General features: G+C 42.1%; 1 protein-coding gene across 2 annotated transcripts in view; it reads left to right on the forward strand.

Annotated features, from left to right (window-relative positions):
- LOC148394759 (dehydrogenase/reductase SDR family member 13-like) overlaps window positions 1-20,196 on the forward strand; it is a 33,480-nt gene extending 13,284 nt beyond the window's left edge. Inside the window, exon 6 of one of the 2 annotated variants that reach the window (XM_088380460.1) lies at window positions 88-2,220. In XM_088380460.1, coding sequence (XP_088236586.1) covers window positions 88-258 — 171 coding nt within the window. In that variant the 3' untranslated portion in view covers window positions 259-2,220. The other variant, XM_088380461.1, reaches the window with a different exon arrangement.
- The last annotated feature ends 469 nt before the right edge of the window (window positions 20,197-20,665 follow it).

The following is a 20,665-nucleotide window of genomic DNA, read 5'->3' on the forward strand; positions in this document are numbered from 1 at the left end:
CACAGAAAGAATAATATATATATTATACTTTTACTATTCCTCACCGTGCTTCTCTTCCCCAAACTGCCTTGTGTCTTTGTTTCTCAGGTTAGTGCCGGTTCGGGTGACTGCAGAAAAAAGTTGCTGTCTGCACCTATTCTGTCAAGTGTTTCAAAGTTTACCGCCATCATTGGTTTGCCAGCAAATCGGGAGTTCGTCAGTGACAGTGCCAAACTGACGGATTGCACACCACTGCTAAATACTAGTGTGACATACTAGAGTGCCCTAGGTGAAAATGTACAATGGCATACCCCACCCCGCCCCCCCAAAGAGGAACAAGGAAGAAGAAAAGATTTCACCCCCTCCCAACTCTGCACAGTAACCATAAATAGTTATAAATAGTATAGTAATAGTAGTAAATTGTAATAAGTACACTCCTGCATATGATTGTCGCCTAATTAACATGTTCCCGGGGTCACACGTGACCCCCTGGCAATGCATCGCAGACCACCTATTTGAAAAGCACTGTTGTACAATGCAGCTCCTTAACAATAAACATACAGGTGCATGTACCGTAATTTCCGGTGTACAAGCCGCACCGGTGTATAAGCCGCACTAGCTAAAATTCGGGGATATTTTAGTTTTTTTTCTTACATAAGCCGCATCGGACTATAAGCCGCACGTGCACACGAGTTTTTTACAAAGAAAGACAGTACACAGAATGCCTTTTTGAAGTTTGAATAACATGCTTTAACATGTCTTTCTAAGCATTGCCTGTGACGCAGCAGTAGTACCGCAGCAACACGGAGGTGTGCACGCGAGTTATTAACAAAGAAATACTGGACACAGAAAGCTTTTTTAAAGTTTTAATAACATACCTTCCCATTTCTTTCCAAACACTGCCTGTGATGCGGCAGTAATACCGCAGCAACACGGAAGTAACACAGCACGAATAGGGTTTGATTAAATAAAACATACCGGTAAAAGTCACTGAGACGCGGCGGTAACACAGCAGCAACACGGTAGCACAGCACTAACAGGGCTGGTTAAAGTAAAAGTAAAAAAAAGAGCTTCATCGTCTTCATCTTCCTCCTGTGCACTGAAACCATCGAAGTCTTCCTCCTCAATTTCCGATTGGAATAGCGTTAGATATCCTTCGCCACACACTTTCTCAGTATCTCTTTCGGCGTCGTTTTTATCCATTTCTTCTAGCATTTTCCATGATGAGGGTCTGTTCATGCTAATCTTATTCATGCACAAAGCGCTAAATTACATTAAACTAGCGAGCGACACGTATAGCTCCAGAGTAGACGGGACCACGAAATAAAGAAAAGGGTGCCTGAACACAATGTCATCAACATCGACTGCCTTTACCTTAAAAGCGGCATCGTATGCATTTCTTTTGTCCCCCATAATGACGGTTTGTGTATAAAAGCTTCCTTTCAGTAATGTCCGTCTTGATCGCGTTCTGCGTGATGCGCGAAATGTTCAAAACACAAACTAGCACGTCTTCTTCGGCGCATTATCTCTTCTTCGCCTGTCCCGCTCTTGCTTCTTGCTAGAGCGCCCCCTGGAGGCCAGAGGCCGTAAAAATCCATAAGTACGCCGTGCCGCCATTTAAGCCTCAGGGTTCAAAGTAACCTTCTGAATAAAATGCATTAAAAGTTCACATTCATTACAACTTGTTTTTGGTGAGCAAAATGTCAGAAGAATTTAATTTAAATGCTGATTGATTGGGTTTTAATACAATGCAGATGGTCCAAACAGCGCCACTGCTTTGTGTAATCTCTGAGTCACATGGCAGAGTAAGAGAAAGGGTTTAGAGCACAGGTGTCAAACTCAAGGCGCGGGGGCCAGATATGGCCCGCCACATCATTCTATGTGGCCCGCGAAGACGAATTGTGCATCAAATCCGTGTGTCATTACTAGAATTGCAAATTGTCTTCACTTTTAATAATACCTTTTTTTTAAAAATATTTGACCAGTTTTTACTTGTCTGATTTGAAAATGAGTTATTTGTCAGTTTGTTTTGTAGCTTTTACTGTATATAATAGTGTTAAGAGTAAAAGTGATCAAGTCATCACAAAGATCACGAAAAAAAATCTTATATAAGTCGCACCTGACTATAAGCCGCAGGGTTCAAAATTTTGGAAAAAAGTCGCGGTTTATACACCGGAAATTACGGTAGTATATTTTTCATTCAAAGGATTATGGCAATGATACTATTTTTTTTCTCGAGCCACATCAGAAGAAAGAAACCAGGAGGAGAGCTGCATATGTACATCAACATACAACGGGCAGAGCTGAGTGATGGATGGCGTGAGACATCCATGTGGAAGGTGTTTTCAATAAAGTTAAAAATGTTCTGATGTTTTCTCCAGTTTCCTCCCACATGCCCAAAACATGCTTGGTAGGCCGATTGAGCTGTAGCAGCGATGTGTCTCGAGGTTGTTTCTCTGAGTTATGGGAAGTGGATGAATTCTCTGTCCGGTATCCACAGAGCAGGTATTTTGCTTTGGAATGCTCTGTGGCCTTGTCATGTCACTTGGGAGCTTGTCTCTTCCTTGAAAGAATTAAGGAGGGACAGTTGCACAATCCACTTTGGGTCTGTTTGATCCACTCATGACAGGTCACTTTAGAGCCGGCCAGGGCACAGGTGATTAGACCACCTGTGAGGATGGGTTTGGAGTCTGTTAAGTTAAAGTTAACTAGCGCTAGGCTAGACTTTCAGCATGCACATAGTTCCTCGTGTAGACTAGAGCGCGACAGTTTGACTAGTGCTACAGTACACATAAACCCACTTTCTACTGGGGTAGTAGACAAATCCAATCACTCCACCCCGACCGGTCTTGCTGATCAAACGGTGCCTGTTTTAGATGACTTCACATGTGTAACAAATATTCACCATCAAATTCCCACAGTCGTTTCGTCCCACCGCGCTAATAAACTTTTGAGAGGTGATGTCAGGCCTAGAGAACACAATCTTACTCGCATCCTGTTTAAAAATCCTTCGATAGATATGCACCCTGATCAACCGATTACACTTAAACTCGGTTTTATGAATATTATATCGCTTCATACGAAAGCAGTTCTCGTTAATGACCTTATCATGGAACATAATCTAAACATTTTTGGTCTTTGCGAGACCTGGTTAAAACCCAATGAACTGCTGCCGCTTAACGAGGCCTCGCCTCCAAATTTTGTGAGCTCGCATGTGGCGCGTCCTCGAAAAAAGGGTGGGGGTGTCGCCCTCATCTCAAATTCTAAGCTTAGATTTAGGCCTCGTTCAATTAACGTATTTAAAACATTTGAAGTTCTCATTGTCCGATCCACCGCTTTACCGTCATTTTATCTTGCTGTTATTTACCGTCCACCCAGGGCTTACTCTGGCTTCCTGGATGAATTTTCAGAATTGTTGGCTGATCTAGTGACAAATGCAGATAATATAATTATCATGGGTGATTTCAACATCCACATGAATTTACCGTCAGAACCACTGACTTCGGCGTTTCAGACTTTAATCGATACGTTTGGTTTTACGCAAGCCGTACAGGCAGCAAGGCATAAGAATGGAAATACCTTAGATCTGGTATTATCCCGGGGACTAGCAACCTCAAATATAGCAGTACTGCCATACACTACTGTTTTGTCTGATAATTTCTTAATAAAATTTGGAATGTTAGTTCTTTGTCAAAGACAAGAGAGCAATCAGAATTATAGCAGCCGTAATTTTAACTCCATGACTGCAACCGCGCTATCTGAGTTACTGTCGCCGGCAACTGCCATATTTCCCGCATACATCGGCTCTATTGATAATCTTACAAATGAATTCAATGCGACATTATTAAAAGCTATCGACTCTGTGGCGCCGCTACGTCTGAAAACTCGCCGTAGATGGCCAACTCCATGGTTCACAGATGAAACACGTACGCTTAAGCAATTATGTAGAAAGCATGAGCGCAGATGGCGTTTAACCAAACTTGAGGTTTTCCATCAGGCATGGAAGGACAGCCTCCTGACATATAAAAATGCGCTTATCTTAGCAAAAACTCGTTATTTTTCGCAAGTCATTAATCTCAATAAAAACAATCCTAAATACCTATTTGATACAGTGGTAAAGCTAACTCTACGCCAGCCGACCCCCGATAGCTCCTTCCACTCAGCTGACGAGTTTATGAATTTTTTTGCTCAAAAGATTGAGTCCATTAGGGACGAGCTCAAGAATACCATTCCAATCGCTCATTCAATACCGCCGGTTACTAGCGCTGGTGATCATGCAATAACCCTCTCAAATTTTAAAAGTGTGTCCCTTGAAAGGCTTACACAATTGGTTAGTGCGGCTAAACAAACAACATGTTTACTCGACCCGCTTCCAGCCAAACTACTTAAAGAATTATTTCCAATTTTAGGACCGTCCGTCTTAAATATAATCAATCTGTCTGTCTCCTCTGGGATAGCGCCAACAGCCTTTAAAACCGCTATTATTAAACCGTTACTTAAGCGAGCAAATCTTGACCGGGACTGTCTCAGTAATTATAGGCCCGTTTCAAACCTCCCATTCATAGCAAAACCCCTCGAAAAAGTAGTACCGCAGCAGCTTATTGATTACATGGTCGCTAATAATCGATATGACTCTTTTCAGTCTGGTTTTAGAGCTAATCATTCCACAGAGACAGCACTTGCTAAAGTGACTAATGATCTCCTCATAGCTATGGATTCAAATACGTCGTTTATATTGTTACTACTCAATCTGAGAGCTGCCTTTGACACTGTAGACTTCGATATTTTATTAGGGCGTCTTAAAGGTTTTGTTGGTATTTCAGGGTCAGCACTAAGATGGTTCTATTCCTATCTATCAGACAGGACGCACCGAGTGGTCCATGGCAATACGTCCTCTGAGCTCTATAATGTTACGTGTGGTGTCCCACAGGGATCGGTACTCGGACCGATTTTATTTAATATTTATATGATTCCGCTTGGGGACATAATACGTAAATATAATATTAGTTTTCAATGCTACGCGGATGACACCCAATTATATATGCCGTTATCTATGACAGATCCGCGGGACTGTTGTAATCTTGAGGTGTGCCTTGTGGAGATAAAGCAATGGATGTCTCTCAACTTCCTTCGGCTTAACCCAGATAAAACTGAGATGTTGATAATTGGTCCTACTCGTTATCAACACTTATTTAAGGAAACCACTATAACTATCGATAACCGTACTATCACTCAGAGTGATACTGTAACTAATCTCGGGGTAATATTTGACCAAACGCTCTCCTTTCAAAAACACATTAAGAATATAACCAGAATTGCGTTTTTTCACCTTCGTAATATTGCTAAGATTTGTCCGATCCTCTCGACCGGGGATGCGGAAACTATTATACATGCGTTCGTCACGTCGCGCCTGGACTACTGTAATGTATTATTCTCTGGTCTTCCTAAGTCCCTCATCAAAAGTCTACAGTTAGTACAAAATGCTGCTGCGAGGCTGCTCTCATGGACAAGAAAATTTGATCACATTACCTCAATATTAGCCAACTTACATTGGCTCACGGTCCATTTAAGATGTGACTTCAAGGTTCTTCTACCTACCTATAAATCACTGCATGGCTTAGCTTCATATCTCGTCTTAGTCGTTCCTTAATGTTGGAATAATTTTAAGTGAAGCTTTGGCCTGCCAGACCTGGAGGCCTCGACTCTACGAGTTTATCTTTCCTTTTATCTAGGTTCTTTCTTTTTAGTGATAGGGATGTCTTTTGATCCCTGTCAGCCATTTGTATCCTTCCTGTCCTTATGTTGTCTGTGTGTTTTCATTCCCGTAAGAGGCCTTCACTAACAATGAGCAAGGCTTATTTGCATAGGTGACATGTTCTTTGTTTGATTCACAGGAACTTCATTCCTTTGCAGTTAGATATAGTTTTGGTTCATAGATTGTAGTTTATCAGACCTGTTTTTCTTTGTTCAAGGTTACATACAGTTAGAAGTAGTTGCATAAAAGTTATCCCATATTTACTCAATGTTTGTTTAAGGAACTGCATACCGGTTACCTCACGTTTGCTTAATGTGTGTTGAAGTGTTTAGGACAAGTTACTTATTATTATTATTATGTGTTAATTACCAAGTAGACAAAGTTAGCAAAGGTCTAGTTGCATTTGTTCCACAGCAAAGCGGCAATCAACGTGCTTCAGGGTATTTGACCACAGTCGAGAAGGAGTCAGCCAACTGTGAGGGAAGACGGCTGAGGACGGACTCTGCGGGGGTTCAAGAGCCAACAACGAAGTGCTAATTCACACCACACTACATTCTTTTGCTAATCAGCGTTGCTACAGACACAATCTCCCCTCCCTTTAGTGTAGCAACGCCTCTGTAACCAGGGCAACCATAACATTAAAAAGAGGGGCACGTGGAGAAAGGACTCAGAACTGATGGAGGTTGTAACTGAGTTTGCTTTCTCTATCGTTCTCCTCGCGAGTAAACCTGTTCTGGTTGTCTTCTCCTCTTCATTCCAGTGAGTGATTTAATGTCTAATCGTATTTAGACCCAACATTTAATTGGTCCTTCGAGCCGGATGCCAACACACCTGAGGATTCCAGCGGACGGCAGCAGAGATCCAGAAAGACCGCGCGCGGCAGGACCTCCCTAGGTGGGGTCCTACATCCTTTTCAAGGGCTGGCTGTCTGCTCGTCAGCTGGGATCTAAGGGTTGAAGGCAGTCCGAGGTGCAGAGGTGAAGAGAACCAGAGGGTGAGTTTGTTTTTTTCATAAAAGGAATGAGCGGCCGAGGGCTCGTTGTGCCCTATAAAAGTCCTAGGACAGAACGGAGAGGTTCGTTCTAAAGGTACCAAAACGGAAAGGTCCGTTTAAATAAAAGTTACACAACGCAGGTGTAACAAACCGGTTAAAGGACAGAGGTGTCCGACGGAGAGGCCCGTCAAAAGAAAAAGGTCAGCGGAAGTCCACGTGATGCCGAAAATTCCGTAATACTGAGTGATTGGGAGTGTGAATGGGAATACGTCTCACTAGATACAGTATTCCATATTAAAGCAGTGGGGAACACATAACGTGGTTCTGTGGACGCAATAGGCAAGGATTCTCCACCAGAACGCTGGTAGAAGTGAGAATCACCACAGGATCTTTTCGTTATCCCACTGGAAACACCCGACTTTAGAAACCCCTATGGTTTTACAGTTGGGACCAAATTGATTAAAATGGGGAACGGGAAGAGTAAAAATAATATCCGAGATAATCTTAAATGTAAAGATTGGAAAATAATTGGAAGGCAGGATTCCGACCAACTTAAAAAACTCGATAAATGGGTTAAGAAATATAAATTTGAGGGACAACTAAAAACAACCAAATTGATAGAACTTAGAGGCGCCATGAAAGAGAAAACAAAGAGAGACCCTAGAAAGATGAAAAAAGAAGGAGATGAGGATGTGGTGTTTTGGCTCAAAGTAGCAGGAGAGAGAGAGAGGGGAGAAAAAGAGAAAGTGGAAAAGGCACTGTATTGTAGGAAGGAAGATGATGAGACTGGGCCTAATAGTAGGCAGGCAAGAGATAATCAAAATTTACAGAGAGCTAGAGAAGAAGGGGGAGGTGTAGAGGAAGTAGAGAAGCGCGTAGGGAAAGCACATGCTACAACTTCAAAACATGAGGTCATAGAGAAGTTGTATCCACAAGTACCCGACACTGGTGCACAAGAGGGGTCAACCCCCCCTTATGGGTTAACAGACAGAGCCACCAGACAGAAACACCCAATAGAAATGGATTGGTCAAAGGAAATGAGAGCAAATTATACAGAAATAGGGAGAACAAAGCAAAATGATAATGAAACCTTTGATGAATATCGAGTGCGCATGACAGAAGTATTTAAATTACACAGTGGACTGGTGGAAGATAATGCGCCCCAAGGGGCTTATCAACAGCAATTAAAAAATGCCATCCACGTAGGGTCCAGGCCAGCAATACAAATTAGGGTGATCAATAATTATATAGGCATGACCACCGGAACTTTGGAGGAATACATAAATCACGCCCTCCATGCAGAAAGAGTAGTAATAGACAAACAAAAACGAAAACAAATGAAAGCTCCGAAATACACTTTTCTGGTAGACCAGGATAGCGACACTTTTTACCAAAATGCAGGCAGAGGACATGAAGGCCAGAGAGGGCGAGGAGCAATGTCTAACAGAGAAGGCTTTAGGGGCCGAAGAAGAGGAGTTGTGCAACCTCCAATAGAATGCTGGAGTTGCGGAGAAAAAGGTCACATGGCACGTGACTGCACATATAAACAAAAACAAAAATTACTAGTACAAGATCAAAATAAATCAGATTCTCATGTAATAAAGTGGGGACCTGGCAGCCAAAATTAAAGAGAAATTAGCTTAAATATACAGGAGATATTTGTGTTAAAAGGATAAAGTAAGATAAAGAAACACTGAAGTTAAAATTTGCAAAATAAATGGAACAGAATTACAAATAGCTCCTGAAACTAAAATAGAGAATAAATCTGACAAATAAGATGAGCAAAAAGGTGTTCTTAGTACGCTCAATGTGGTTTTATATGTTGTGCATCATCCTCTTGTGCTGATGTGTGTGTGTGAGCGTGTGCGCAGAGGATCCTCATGAATGTTGCGTATATGTGTGTGTGTGTGAGTGAGATGTGTGTCCTATGGAAGAAATCAGTAATGGAGAATGTTCAGGAGGCTGTTGAGCAATAATAGGGTAATTGAGAAGTGGATGATGGTGTGCTTAAGTTGGTTGGAGAACCTAAGATGAGCAGTGTGTGGCAGTAGAGAAAATAAGACGTGTGTGGCAGAAAGTGACTAGAACGGTGGCTTGATAGGATGAAAATAAGAGACAGCAAATGTTGTGTAGAAGACAGTGAAAGATGTTGTATGTGAACATGATGAAAGGGGGCAACAGCAAAGTTGGCCTGCCCTTTGAGAGGGTGAGACTGACAAGCGCGTAGTCGCGGGTCGGGGCTGTGCGCGTACGCCTGTGCTATGCTCGTGTGGGCGGTGGGCCGGCATCATGATTGTTGCAGGAAATGGCCAGCCTGTGACCAATCAACATTGATGCCGCGTCCCCCCCTCGCATGGGGGGTGCTATGGCTGTGGGCGAGGCAGGGAAAGTGTGAGTTTCTCAGAGAATGTTTGAAGCAAGGTGATGCTTAAGGAAGATGTGACAACATTAGCATGAAGGATAAAAGGCACTGATGGAAAAAAAAAAAAGGTATAACCAAAACGTCAAAATAGAGGATGACGTTTGCGCAGCGTTGTTTGTTGGTATTGTTTGTGATCTGTGTCTCTGCTGTTTTTGTGTTGTTTGTGTGCTGTCAGTGTTATGTGTTAAAAGGATGAAATTGGCTAATATACGTAGGTGCACAAAATAATTTATTAGACTGTAGTCTATCTGATTTGCACCGCAAAACAAAATCAATTTTGAAAAAATAGGAAGTAAAGAAAAGCAAGCAATTTGTTTATGGGCAGAAACTGGTCCACACTGCATTAATGCCTAGCCTTGATGAAACAAAATTTGAGAGATGGAAAGAACTTGCTTTCTGGAATTGGATGAAGAAAAATTATGTAATAACGACATTTTAAAGCTAAATTTAAAATTTGAGAATAAGAGAGCGATTGAGCTAGTTAAAGTTAAGAAACAACAACAATTAACTATTATATTAATTCACTGGCAGTTATTTTGTTGATTTTTTTCCGATTGGTGGATTGGTTTGTCACTTTAAGAAAGAAAAACTTCCGATGCAAATGGGCAGCAATATTATGTGCTCGTACAAATGAACCGATACATATGGGCAGCAATATTGAGCCATGAAGTTGTCACGTGATGTTGACTTGACACATGGCTCAACGGGGGGATGAAAGGGCAGTTCAGTCGGCTTTATACAACATATGGATTTGATTCATATACAAAACATTTATAAAAAAAAAAAAATTGTAAAGCTTGTTTACCATGTGCTAAACTCAATCCACAGGGTTATAATGCCTGGTCATGATAGATGCATTCTCAAAATGGATTGAATTGGCTTCAAAGTAAACACTGAATGCCTTAACAGTGGCAAAAATGTTATGTAACGAAATAATACTTTGGCAACAACAGCTGTAGACGTTAAAGAATGAAATTAATATCTCTAAAATGAATGTTTGATAATTGGTTTCAGGTAACTACCTATAAGAGTAACTGGTAAAAGAAACGATTGATTGCTAATGGAAAAACAAGCTGCAAACCAGAGAGAAAAAAAAAAAAAAAGAAAAAAAAAATGAATATGTCATGTGTATGGGTTTGCGACCGATTCTTTATGTTGTACCATTAAATCTGTCACGTCTACTGATTGTGAAATGTACAACAGAGCGTTCTATATAATATCCGTTGAGGAAAAGAAAAGAAACCACTGCTTCTAGAGAATGTAGTAAAGCAAAATTGTATATGTATCGACACGCCAAGATCTGGGGAAAAGCTGGTAAAAACCAAAATGTCTTTAAATTTGAGAGGCGACGATGATCTGACTTTAATTGATGCAATTAGAGTCCCCAGAGGAGTTCCTGATTAATAAGAATTAATTGACCAAATTGCAGCAAGATGGGAGTCTTCCATTTGTTGGTGGTGTACGATAAACAAAAACGTAGACAGGATAAATTACATCCATTACAACGTGCAAAAATTGGGCAATTGGACACAAGCGGGGCTTGAGGCAGTGCATGAACAGCTAGCCACGACTTCCTTAATGGCCTTCCAGAATCGCATTGCTCTTGATATGTTGTTGTCTGAGAAAGGAGGGGTCTGTGCAATGTTCGGAGAACAGTGCTGTACCTTTATCCCCAACAACACCCCCCCTGATGGGAGCCTAACAAAGGCCATTGAAGGCCTGCGATCCCTCAACACGAGGATGAAAGAGCACTCTGGCGTGGACACATCAATGTGGGACAACTGGATGCATGCCTTTGGGAAGTATAAAGCACTTGTGTCCTCAATTATAATATCACTTGCAGTATTTACTGCTGTACTCACCTTGTGTGGATGTTGTTGTATTCCATATCTGCGTGCTCTGTTTAATCGTCTCATCACGACAGCAATATCGCCCATGGAAGACAAGATGGCCCGAGTATGCCTAATATCTGAACGCCAACATGTTGATGATAACGATGAAGATGACATTTTTGTACTTGAGTTTACAGACCTTTTTCCAGATCTGTGTGTTTCCGAATGATGATGATGCAACATTTATCCTTTTTAGTGTAAATATATTTGTGCTCATACCTGTGATCCGACAACTGAAAATCGAGTGAAGTGGGTGTTTTTGGTGATGTAAAAATTGAGCAAATATGTGATAAACAGGGGGAAATGTTGGAATAATTTTAAGTGAAGCTTTGGCCTGCCAGACCTGGAGGCCTCGACTTTACGAGTTTATCTTTCCTTTTATCTAGGTTCTTTCTTTTTAGTGATAGGGATGTCTTTTGATCCCTGTCAGCCATTTGTATCCTTCCTGTCCTTATGTTGTCTGTGTGTTTTCATTCCCGTAAGAGGCCTTCACTAACAATGAGCAAGGCTTATTTGCATAGGTGACATGTTCTTTGTTTGATTCACAGGAACTTCATTCCTTTGCAGTTAGATATAGTTTTGGTTCATAGATTGTAGTTTATCAGACCTGTTTTTCTTTGTTCAAGGTTACATACAGTTAGAAGTAGTTGCATAAAAGTTATCCCATATTTACTCAATGTTTGTTTAAGGAACTGCATACCGGTTACCTCACGTTTGCTTAATGTGTGTTGAAGTGTTTAGGACAAGTTACTTATTATTATTATTATGTGTTAATTACCAAGTAGACAAAGTTAGCAAAGGTCTAGTTGCATTTGTTCCACAGCAAAGCGGCAATCAACGTGCTTCAGGGTATTTGACCACAGTCGAGAAGGAGTCAGCCAACTGTGAGGGAAGACGGCTGAGGACGGTCTCTGCGGGGGTTCAAGAGCCAACAACGAAGTGCTAATTCACACCACACTACATTCTTTTGCTAATCAGCGTTGCTACAGACACAATCTCCCCTCCCTTTAGTGTAGCAACGCCTCTGTAACCAGGGCAACCATAACATTAAAAAGAGGGGCACGTGGAGAAAGGACTCAGAACTGATGGAGGTTGTAACTGAGTTTGCTTTCTCTATCGTTCTCCTCGCGAGTAAACCTGTTCTGGTTGTCTTCTCCTCTTCATTCCAGTGAGTGATTTAATGTCTAATCGTATTTAGACCCAACATTTATGTTCCGTCTCGTAACCTTCGTTCGCAAAACGCTAGTCTTTTAGTTACACCGAGGGCCAAGAAAATGTCTGCAGGTTCTAGAGCATTCTCTATTCGGGCTCCAGAGCTTTGGAATGCCCTACCAATGGATATTAGAACTGTTACCTCAGTAGAAACATTTAAGACACGTTTAAAGACACATTTCTATGAGATGGCCTTTAACTAACTTGTAGTGGCCGATTTGGCCGGAGTTTGTTTTTGTTCTCTCTCCCCACCCCCCTCCCTGGCTGGGGAGGGGGTTAGGTGGCCCAAAAGCTGATAGCGGCTAGCTGGATTGTCGGGGACCAATTCAAGATGAGGAAACTGCAGCTCAACCTCCTTGAAGACACTGCCAGGACAATCGAGGGCACCTCCGACATCCATTTTTTCATTGATTTTCATATTATGTATTACTTGTGCCCTCTGCATCCATTACAACCTGGTGATCCTGAAAGGGGGATCCTTCCATCTGTGGTCCCTTCTCAACGTTTCTCATTTTCCCCTGGTAGGGGTTTTTTGAGTTTTTTCTTGCCCTTTTGGGAGCTTAAGATCAGGGGATGCTTTGAGAATAATTGTCAATTTTTGTCTATGTGAAGCCCTTTGAGACAGTTTGTGATTTAAGGCTATACAAATAAACTTGACTTGACTTGACTTGGTCTCTCAACTCTGACTATTGCTTCCCCTTGCTGTCCAATAAAGTGCTGATCTCAGGAAGAAGGCTCCAGCACTTTTCCACAACACAGCGATCTTCATTGTGCAACTCTAAATGGCTGTTTCATAGTCCTCGATTAACTGAACGGTCTGTGGTTTTAGTGCTTTTGAAACAATGTAATTGACCACATGCACAACAATTTGTATCACATTTTGAAATGCATTATTTCTGAGTTTTGACACCAGTTTTGATGCAGAGTTTTGATGCAATGGAAGCTAATGAAATTTGGTATTTCATCCTTTTTTTCATGAGACAACAAGACCCTTCTCTTTGCTTTGCGTGCTTGGGGCACCATCAGTATACGTTTATGGATGGATTTAGATTTGTTCACATTTGAATTGCTATGCATTTAATAATCAGTTGTAAAGCTACATCTTCTGATGCATAGCTAGGGCAGCTCATCAGTGATGTTACCCAAGGTCATTGGGTGTTTCGGGTCTTTCGAACTCAGGCGACCCAGCCGAGGTTGATCAGGCCTCAGCTTGCGCCCTAGCAGCACTTGACCACGGCTCCCCTCTCCTTATCCAGAGCCACCTGGAGGCTTTCTCTGATGCCTCTGTGCTGTTGCAAATGGCTCTCCTCCTACTTCCTCCTGTAATGCCGAGTGCAGTGTAGGCTCTATACAAAGACTGTCCCGCAAAGCCTCTGCACCCCAACTCCACAGGCAAGCACCTAGCCTTCCAGCCTTGTTTGTGGCAGTCGCTAACCAGGCTGTCATACTTCCCTCTCCTCCGCTCCTCCATGCGTTCCTCCTATGACACAGTGAGCTCCAGCATGATGACGGTCTTAGTTGCCTCTGACACCAGCACGATGTCAGGTCTAAGGTTTGAGCAACATGCTGGAGGAACTTCAGTTGACTGCCCAAATCCAATGACAGTTGCCAGTCCTGTGCAGTGTTGAGAAGCCCTGGTGTTTCTTTGAGTGTTACTCTCTAGGTGTGATGAAGTGGATTCTTCACAGGCTTCGACCTCTGACAACTAGCGATACCGCTACAGATGCTCTCTTCATTTGATCATGACATCATCAGTATCTGCCTTCTGTCTCATCTCAGACTACCTGCTCGGGGGACTGTTGGCACCACTCTGAGGCTCTGGGCACTGTGGGGCGCTTCCTCGCCCAGCTCCTCCTCTCTCACCAGATGCTTGACCTGTGCAGGCCATGGGAGATGTTAAACCTCACTTCATCTTCATCAAACCAATCTTTCACCAGTCATGCTGTGTGTCGTGGTGCATTGTCATCCTGATACATGGCACCGCTTTCAAGATACAATGTTTGAACCGGATGCACATGGTCTTCCAGAATTGTTTGGTAGTCTTTGGCAGTGGCCCATCTAGCACAACTATTGGGCCAAGCGAATACTGTTAGGGTTTTCAGGTTAGTTTGATCCTATGATTATGTTGGAATGTAACCTGTAATAATTAAACTCGCTTGTCCTGTCTTAACAAAAGTAGTAGAACAAAGTGCTAAGATCTTTTGAACTGATTGACTAGCTGCAGAGGAAGCAATCAAAGTTGTTTTGTTCACACAACATCGTGAAGGACCCCCTGCTGTGCTTTGATCAGCCAGGGGCTTCGGCCATTTGTCTACTCTGACCCCCACTCTCAACCCCCACTCTGTTTCTCTTAATAAATATCCCCTCGCAGGAACGAGGGTTCAGACTTCATTCCTTGAACGAGTGAACTCTCCACCTGCAGGTGTCTAAAAAGGACTTGCTTGTCTCCCGTGTGGTTCTTGCAAAATAAGTTGGAGTGAGCAAATCTCTAACATTTTGGTGCCGTGACCCGGATCCCTCATACCCGCTATCTGGCTGACGAAGGAGGACGTGCTGCATTGTCGACAAGCCAGCGTCCATTAGGAGGACCTGGAGAAGAAAGTCCTGGGAAGAGAATTCTTCGCTGGGCCAGCATCTTAGGTCTGCCTTCGTCTGACAGAGGTGGATTGACGGGACCCGGCAGTGCAACGAACCAAGGGGACAAGTAAGTTAAAGGCCTGAAGTTGTGTGATTGTGTTGTTGTTTGTGAAGCGCGTAAAAAGGTAGAAGTGCACAGGAAAAAGTAAATTTTGTGGAAGGAGGGGGTGTTGTAGAGTCCCCCTCTGGATGAGGTGTCTCTTTTGGAGCAGTGGTTCTCAAACTGTTATAAAATCTCAGTACCTCCGTGGTTCATTATTTGACGACCACTATTCTAAAGAGTACAACTTCGCGTTGGCAGGGCTGGGGACAAGGACTTTTGTCTTTAGTTCCCAGGGAAGGTGGGGGGTGTTGTAGAGTCCCCTCACTGGATGAAGTAGCTCCTTTTTTTTAAAAGGAGGACTTCGCGTTGGCAGGGCTGGGGACAAGGACTGTTGTCTTTAGTTCCCAGGGAAGGTGGGCGGTGTTGTAGAGTCCCCTCACTGGATGAAGCAGCTCCTTTTTTTTAAAAAAGGAGGACTTCGCGTAGGCAGGGATAACTTGTGTGATTGAGTGTGTGACTGGTAGGATAAATTGACTAAATAGCAGTTCTAGCATTGATCCACGGCATTAATACAGGCTAGTAATTTGTTGAAAGGTCAATTTAAACCTGCATTGAGGATCCTCAAAGAAAAAAAAATTGAAAAAAATTGTAAAACCTTAAACTACTAAAATTAAGATGGGAAATAAGAATAGTAAATCTCTTGCTCTGCTCTTCTTTGAGATGAGAGGTTCATGGCAAGTAGATTTCTTAATTGTATGCAATACATGCTGAAGTGAAAGAATATGTATGGAATACAAGGAAATTTGAAATGTGGAAGAAGTAGTAGAAGTGCTAGAGTGTGGTTGAAATCTTCACAAAGAGATGAGAACGAATTCAAGAGACAAAAGCAAGAAAGATGAAAACTGATGAGGTCACAAGTGTTTGTCAGACCAGGAGACAATAAGGCCCCTGTGAGCGAGTGCAAGGCCGCAGCTCAAGCCGCGGCTCAAGCGAGGGGCAAGAGGAGTTTAATGATAATAATAATAATAATAATAATAAGGTGGCAAATTACAAATGACTAGAGATCAATTTGTGTTACACTAAATTAAAATATGCAAATCAAGTGGTAAAGAAATGCAACTTGCTTCTAGAAGATATATAAATAAAATTAGAATGTGCTATCCTCGTGTGCATGGGAGGGACCAGCTCATGATCGACCACAGGAAATGGCCAGCCTGTGACGAATCATTGTTGCTGAGACCTACCTTCTGCACGCGAGAGCTGTGCATGTGTGTGCGTATGTGTTAAAGTTAAAGTTAAAGTCCCAAATTGATGAAGATTGGCTAAACTTTTAATATAAAGAAATTTGCTAGACTGTTGTCTATTCAATTTACACCGCAGAACAGAAACAATTTTGACAAATAAAAATGAGAGGAAAAGAGAGAAATCTGTTTGCGAGCAGAAACTAATCCACACTAGTGCATGTTAAGTGTCGAGCTCACATGAGAAATTCGATGAAGGAAAAAAAAAAAAAACGACAGAACATGCTTTCAGGAATTGGAAGAAGCTAAATTGTGAATTTAAGATTTTGCAATGCTACATTTAATAGGAATAATTGATTGGTTGTGTTATAAAATTATACAAACTTCTAAATGCAAGCTAAATCTGAGAGATTGAGTTCTTCAAATTTAAAAACAAAGAAAAAATTCAGATTAATTTGCCAGTTGTTTGTTTTAGTTAAGTTTTTTTTGGACTGGTGGATTGTTCTACCAGGAAACCTGAGTTGAAAATGATATATGAATGCTGTGTGGTGAGCTTGGATGAATTGGGACCAATGTGATAGTATGACTCCTTTTTGGAGACTGTGTGAGATGCATATGATGAGCATTGATGAATGATTGCCTGAATGAAAGGTTGAATGGTTGAAGTCGTTGGCGACTACTATAGAAAATTAGTAGAGCGACTTTGATGAAAGAGTGATTTTGAGCAGGTTGAATGTTAGAAAGAAACACGTAGCTTTTGGATTGATAATTAACTAGAAAAAAACTGGAGAACCAGTAACACATGTAGAAGATGTGTGAACTGAGAAATTGAGAAGCGTTTTGGAAAGAAAGTCAAATTAAATGATGATGGAATCATATGTAGTACAGAACGCATTATCCCAAAAAGTTTGTCAAGGTGTGAGGCATGGGCGTTGCCAAGCCTCAAAAGGAGGGAGTGAGTAGGACAGATATTGGAAGATAGTAAGAATACAACACTTTATGACAATGAATTTTCGAATACATTTGGTGTTATACTGTGGTAAAAATTTTTTGTTCTGGTGTAGATAGGTTAGCAACACGAGAGATTTAGAGGTTCAAAAGAAAGACAGTTAAAAGAAAACATTTTTGATTTGGAAAATTGCAGGCTAACAGGAACATGAGAACGATAAGAACTACGAGGTGGGATCCAATTTCATTGGGGAGATTGAGAATTCACAGCACCATACTCGAAGTCACATTTTTGAGCAAGCATGACAATAACATGTGAGAGGTCAAGACATACAGATCAGGGTTTGATGTGGAACGCAGACCTCGATGAGTTGATTTTCAATAATGATAGTGAAAGACAACATACTGTCCGATTAAATTGGAACTATAGATAAAATGTAGCAAAAAAAAAAAAAAAACAAAAAAAAAAAAAATAGGATGAGTTGCAAGATTTACGATATAAAAACGAGACCGCTGTTATTAGAAGAATTTGAAGTTTGGTAAACAAACGTTACCAGCAAATTGATGGAAGCAGCTACATTTGGAGATAGTCTTGCAAGTTTGATGTCCCAGCCTGTCATTCTCAGTGTCAGGGTCCCTGAAACCCAATCCGAGACTTCGCCTGCAGCCGTGAACAACTACAAAATGGTGCCTGGCTCTGAAGCACCTTTGACCTTTGGCGAAGGACAAGAAAAGACTACTGTTGTGCTTGGAGAGGGGCAAGTACACTCCGGAGGACAGACAACATCCTCGGGGACGAGAAAAGACAGTGAAAAGCGGAGGAACTCACAATGATGAAAATTGACTCATTTGAACAATGGACTCATTCAAGAGTGATGGATGGGGTCGCTCTGAAGCAACAACAAAAGAACACCAACTTGAGAGGGTGAAGTGCGGCAAAAAGATATGGACTTGGCGCGTCCGACAACCAAATCGCACTCCTTGCTACGGCGTTACCAAATTTGGTGAAGCTTGGTTCAAAGTGGAAGGGAGATTCATTGTGCACTGAGTTTGACAGAACTGAGGAGATTTGATAAATAAATAAATAAAAATTTGAAAAATACGTAGGGCTACAGAGAAAAGCATTATAATCAGAGATTGAACGGATTTGGATAAAACAAATAGGCTAAAACGGTAGGAAACGAGCAAGATCTGATATTTTGGCTCATCAAGCTTAAGACGTAGAGGTCGAGTTATATAAATTTTAGAACAGGACATTTGGCAGTCAGGAGGGAGCTAGGTTGCTCAATGTACCTACTCAATACAACAGTAAGGTTTTTTGTACCACAGTGGAGGTCTGATGGTCAGAAAGTTAGGTACGTTCAATTTTTGACATTCACACAATCATGCATAGGAGTCACACGGCGACAGTTAACAAGTCGATGACTGCAATAGGGGCCACCTACGACTGCACCGACATGAAAAAGTAGAAACGAGAGAGCAGAGTATGGGATTATATGATAAAACGTCTGCTATACAGTTACCAATAGGAGATTCTATCAAAAGAAGCTACATGAGAGATGGATTACAATCTATTTGTCTGTGTGTTCTGTGTGTGTGTGTGTGTGTGTGTGTGTGTGTGTGTGTGTGTGTGTGTGTGTGTGTGTGTTCACACCCTGTGTGGGTGCGAGCGTGTGAGGAGAAAGAAGGCATGGGTAAGACAATCTCTTTTAAACCAGGAGGCAATAAATGGGAACGCCCCTGTCATAAATAGTTTTTGGTTAAAGGGAATCATTAGGAGGTGTTCAAACTCTTCCCGCAAACACTCCTATTTGCCAGTTAAATGGGCACGACAATTGACTACGAGAGTTGCAAACAACAAATGAAGAGCAGTCCTTGGCAGATTATATGATCAGGACGCTCAAACTGTGTCAAAGACAAATTTACTGCCGCTTGATCTTTCCTCCTCACAGGTCGACAACCCCATCAATCCAGGAGACTGGGTCTACATCAAAGTCATCAAAAGAAGGAACTGGGCCAGCCACGACAGGAGGGACCATTCTAAGTCTTGCTGACTACACATCCAAGGTTGCAGGACCCACAAATGCATTGACGACGACTGCTCTCCAGGAGGGAACTGGACGGGAGCTTTGGACATCACCGCTGTGTGCCAGGATGAGAGAGCCATTTTCAAGGTGTAAGGGCTCTCCAACCAACATGGCTACACCATCGAACGGAACATACTTCATACAGAATGGCTGGTGGCTTTGTGGTCACAAGGTTTATCCGATGCTGCCCGCCAACTGGACACGAGCGTGTGCGCCAGTGTGTGTGACAGACCTCACCTACAGACTACAACATCATCAGCTGACGAAAACGCGAGCACATATACAACTTCTTAGACGTGACAGATGTGATAATGATAATGAGACGTGGATTGCGTAGATGCTGTTCTGTGTTTTTCTTTTTATTTTTTTTATTATTGATAGCATTCTGGTCGCCTGTGGCAACGGGGCCGTGTAAGAATTTTCCTGCTAATAACATCTGGCCAGCAGGTTTTTCGCTTACACAATAAGTTTGATCTGGGGTATTGAGGTAATGCCTCATCTTCACTGGATAGTGTTGCTATCATTGTTTGTTGTTTTTATTTTTACCATTCTGCTTTCTTCATTATACGTATATATGTTTTCTTGCTTGTCTTTGTTGTTTGGGGTGGCATAATCATATGATAAATCAGGAGGGAGATGTTAGGGTTTTCAGGTTAGTTTGATCCTATGATTATGTTGGAATGTAACCTGTAATAATTAAACTCGCTTGTCCTGTCTTAACAAAAGTAGTAGAACAAAGTGCTAAGATCTTTTGAACTGATTGACTAGCTGCAGAGGAAGCAATCAAAGTTGTTTTGTTCACACAACATCGTGAAGGACCCCCTGCTGTGCTTTGATCAGCCAGGGGCTTCGGCCATTTGTCTACTCTGACCCCCACTCTCAACCCCCACTCTGTTTCTCTTAATAAATATCCCCTCGCAGGAACGAGGGTTCAGACTTCATTCCTTGAACGAGTGAACTCTCCACCTGCAGGTGTCTAAAAAGGACTTGCTTGTCTCCCGTGTGGTTCTTGCAAAATAAGTTGGAGTGAGCAAATCTCTAACAAATACCATGATATGGTAGTCCAAACCATCACTGATCCACCCCCATGCTTCACTCTGGGCATGCAATAATCTGGGTGGTATGCGTCTTTGGGGCTTCGCCACACTGTAATTCTCCCGGATGTGGGTAAAACAGCAAAGGTGGATTCATCAGAGAACAATAAATGTTTCACATTGTCCACAGCCCAAGATTTGCCCCCCTTGTACCATTGAAACCAAGGTATGGCATTGGCACGAGTGACCAAAAATTTGGCTATAGGAGCCCGTATAGTTCCCCTGTGGAGCCCCTGACCGAAAGTCCTGGTGGAAACAGAAGAGTTGAGGTGCACATTTAATTCTGCCGTGATTTGGGCAGCTGTAGTTTTCGAATAGAATCTGGGTCAGTACCCGAACATCCCTTTCAGATGGCTTCCTT

The sequence above is a fragment of the Syngnathus floridae genome, chromosome 7 (assembly GCF_059516105.1).
Source record: "Syngnathus floridae isolate MCC-2025c chromosome 7, RoL_Sflo_1.0, whole genome shotgun sequence".
NCBI classification, from domain to species: domain Eukaryota; kingdom Metazoa; phylum Chordata; class Actinopteri; order Syngnathiformes; family Syngnathidae; genus Syngnathus; species Syngnathus floridae.